Here is a 2057-nt window from a genome sequence, read left to right as displayed (position 1 = left end):
GAGGGAGATACAAACCGTGTGGGTGTGTCTTAGATTTGGCTTGATGGCATGTAATGCATCTAGCGACAAATCGTTCGACATCCCGTTTGAGATGCGGCCAAAAGAAGTGCTCTTTGACGATTGCAAGTGTCTTCTCCACGCCAAAATGTCCCATGAGAGGTCCACTATGTGCCTCCTGTAAAATAAGCTCCCGCATTGAGCACTTTGGAATGCATAGCCTCCTTTCCCGAAAGAGATAATCAGCCTCCTTGTAGAATGATCCATGAGCTCCCTTAGTGCACTCCTCATAGATGTCTCCAAGCTCGGCATCATCACGGTACAGCCCCTTGATGTGCTCGAATCCAAGCATCTTAGCCTCCATGATCGAAATCAAAGCATGCCGCCTTGACAACGCATCGGCCACCACATTGTTTTTTCCCTTTTTGTACTTGATCACGTACGGAAATGTCTCGACATACTCCAACCACTTAGCATGCCTCCTTTTGAGCGTAGATTGGCCTTTGAGATGCTTCAACGTCTCATGGTCGGTGTGAATGATGAACTCCTTCGCCAAGAGATAGTGCTGCCATGTTTGTAAGGCACGAACCAAGGCATAGAGCTCCTTGTCGTAGGTAGGATAGTTGAGCGTTGCGCCACTCAATTTCTCGCTAAAGAACGCCACGGGTCGTTTTTCCTGCATCAAAACAGCCCCAATACCAATTCCGGACGCATCACATTCAATTTCGAATACCTTATCAAAGTCGGGAAGGACTAAGACGGGTGCACTCGTGAGCTTGTCCTTCAAGGTATCAAAAGCCTTCTCTTGTTCTTTTCCCCACTCGAATGCTTTATCCTTCTTGATGATGGATGTGAGGGGGGCTGCAAGAGTGCTAAAATCACGAACGAATCGTCGGTAGAAGCTAGCTAGGCCATGAAAGCTTCTAACATGTCCGACGGTGGTAGGGGTTGGCCATTCCCGAATAGCCTTGATCTTCTCCTCGTCTACGCTTAATCCCTGCGAGCTTACAACAAAACCTAGGAAAACTACTTCATTAGTGCAGAAAGTGCACTTCTTGAGATTGGCATAAAGCTTCTCCCTTCGGAGAGTCTCCATTACAAGCTCAAGATGTATCACATGCTCGGATAAACATTTGCTATAGACGAGAATATCATCAAAATAAACAACCACGAATTTACCGATAAAGGCGCGAAGTATGTGGTTCATAAGCCTCATGAAGGTGCTAGGGGCGTTGGTGAGTCCGAAAGGCATGACGAGCCATTCGTACAGCCCATGTTTCGTCTTGAATGCGGTCTTCCACTCGTCTCCTTCTCGCATGCGGACTTGATGATAACCACTCTTCAAGTCGACTTTTGAAAAGAGGGTTGCTCCGCTTAACTCATCCAACATATCATCGAGTCGTGGTATTGGATGGCAATATTTGATTGTGATGTTGTTTATCGCTCTACAATCCACGCACATACGCCATGTCCCATCCTTCTTTGGCACGAGTAGAACGGGCACTGCACAAGGACTTAAGCTTTCACGTATATAACCCTTAGATAATAAATCTTGTACCTGTGTTTGGAGTTCCTTAGTCTCCTTGGGGTTCATACGGTAAGCGGGACGGTTTGGAAGAGGTGCTCCCGGCACAAGATCGATTTGGTGTTCGATCCCGCGAATTGGCGGTAATCCCGCAGGTGGTTCCTCGGGGAAAACGTCTTGAAAATTCTCTAGGAGTTTCTTAATTTCCGGAGGATACACAATCTGATCCGAACCTACGCTCAACACTTCCTTGTACAACATTAGTAAAACCAAACGTTCATCTAGTAGAGCTTTACTTACCGTGCTTGGTTTCATGTAGAAGTTCGGTTTTTTGTTGTTGTCTCCTTCTTTGGAGAGCTTAACTTGCATCTCGTGAACCTGTGACGGCCTAAGAGGAGCCAACGATATCTTACGCTTGTTAAAGACGAATGAGTAATGGTTGGTCCTACCGTCGTGTTTCACCTCTCGGTCAAATTGCCAAGGGCGTCCAAGGAGTATGTGCCCCGCTTGCATTGGCACAACATCGCACATCACC

The 2057-nt window shown here is 47.0% G+C and overlaps 1 protein-coding gene across 1 annotated transcript; it reads right to left on the bottom strand.

Moving 5' to 3' along the window:
- Positions 1-1434: 1434 nt before the first annotated feature.
- LOC109117147 lies at positions 1435-2053 on the bottom strand. Its single transcript, XM_019203893.1, has 3 exons — positions 1823-2053; positions 1556-1771; positions 1435-1500 (listed from the first exon to the last, which is right to left on the bottom strand). The coding sequence occupies exons 1-3, from the start codon at positions 2051-2053 to the stop codon at positions 1435-1437; spliced, it is 513 nt and encodes a 170-aa protein (XP_019059438.1).
- Positions 2054-2057: the final 4 nt, after the last annotated feature.

The sequence above is a fragment of the Tarenaya hassleriana genome, unplaced genomic scaffold (genome assembly GCF_000463585.1).
Source record: "Tarenaya hassleriana unplaced genomic scaffold, ASM46358v1 Cleome413, whole genome shotgun sequence".
NCBI classification, from domain to species: Eukaryota; Viridiplantae; Streptophyta; class Magnoliopsida; order Brassicales; family Cleomaceae; genus Tarenaya; species Tarenaya hassleriana.
Note: the sequence above shows the minus strand (reverse complement) of the source record. Positions and strands in the feature narration are given on the sequence as shown.

What these genes read in the sequence shown, in the direction of transcription:
- LOC109117147 (XM_019203893.1), bottom strand. Translation starts at nt 2,053, where the DNA reads ATGTGCGATGTTGTGCCAATGCAAGCGGGGCACATACTCCTTGGACGC. An exon ending in TCTACATGAAACCAAGCACG is followed by an intron (nt 1,772 to 1,822) that starts GTAAGTAAAGCT and finishes ATGTTGTACAAG; the next exon opens with GAAGTGTTGAGCGTAGGTTC. An exon ending in CTAAGGAACTCCAAACACAG is followed by an intron (nt 1,501 to 1,555) that starts GTACAAGATTTA and finishes GTCCTTGTGCAG; the next exon opens with TGCCCGTTCTACTCGTGCCA.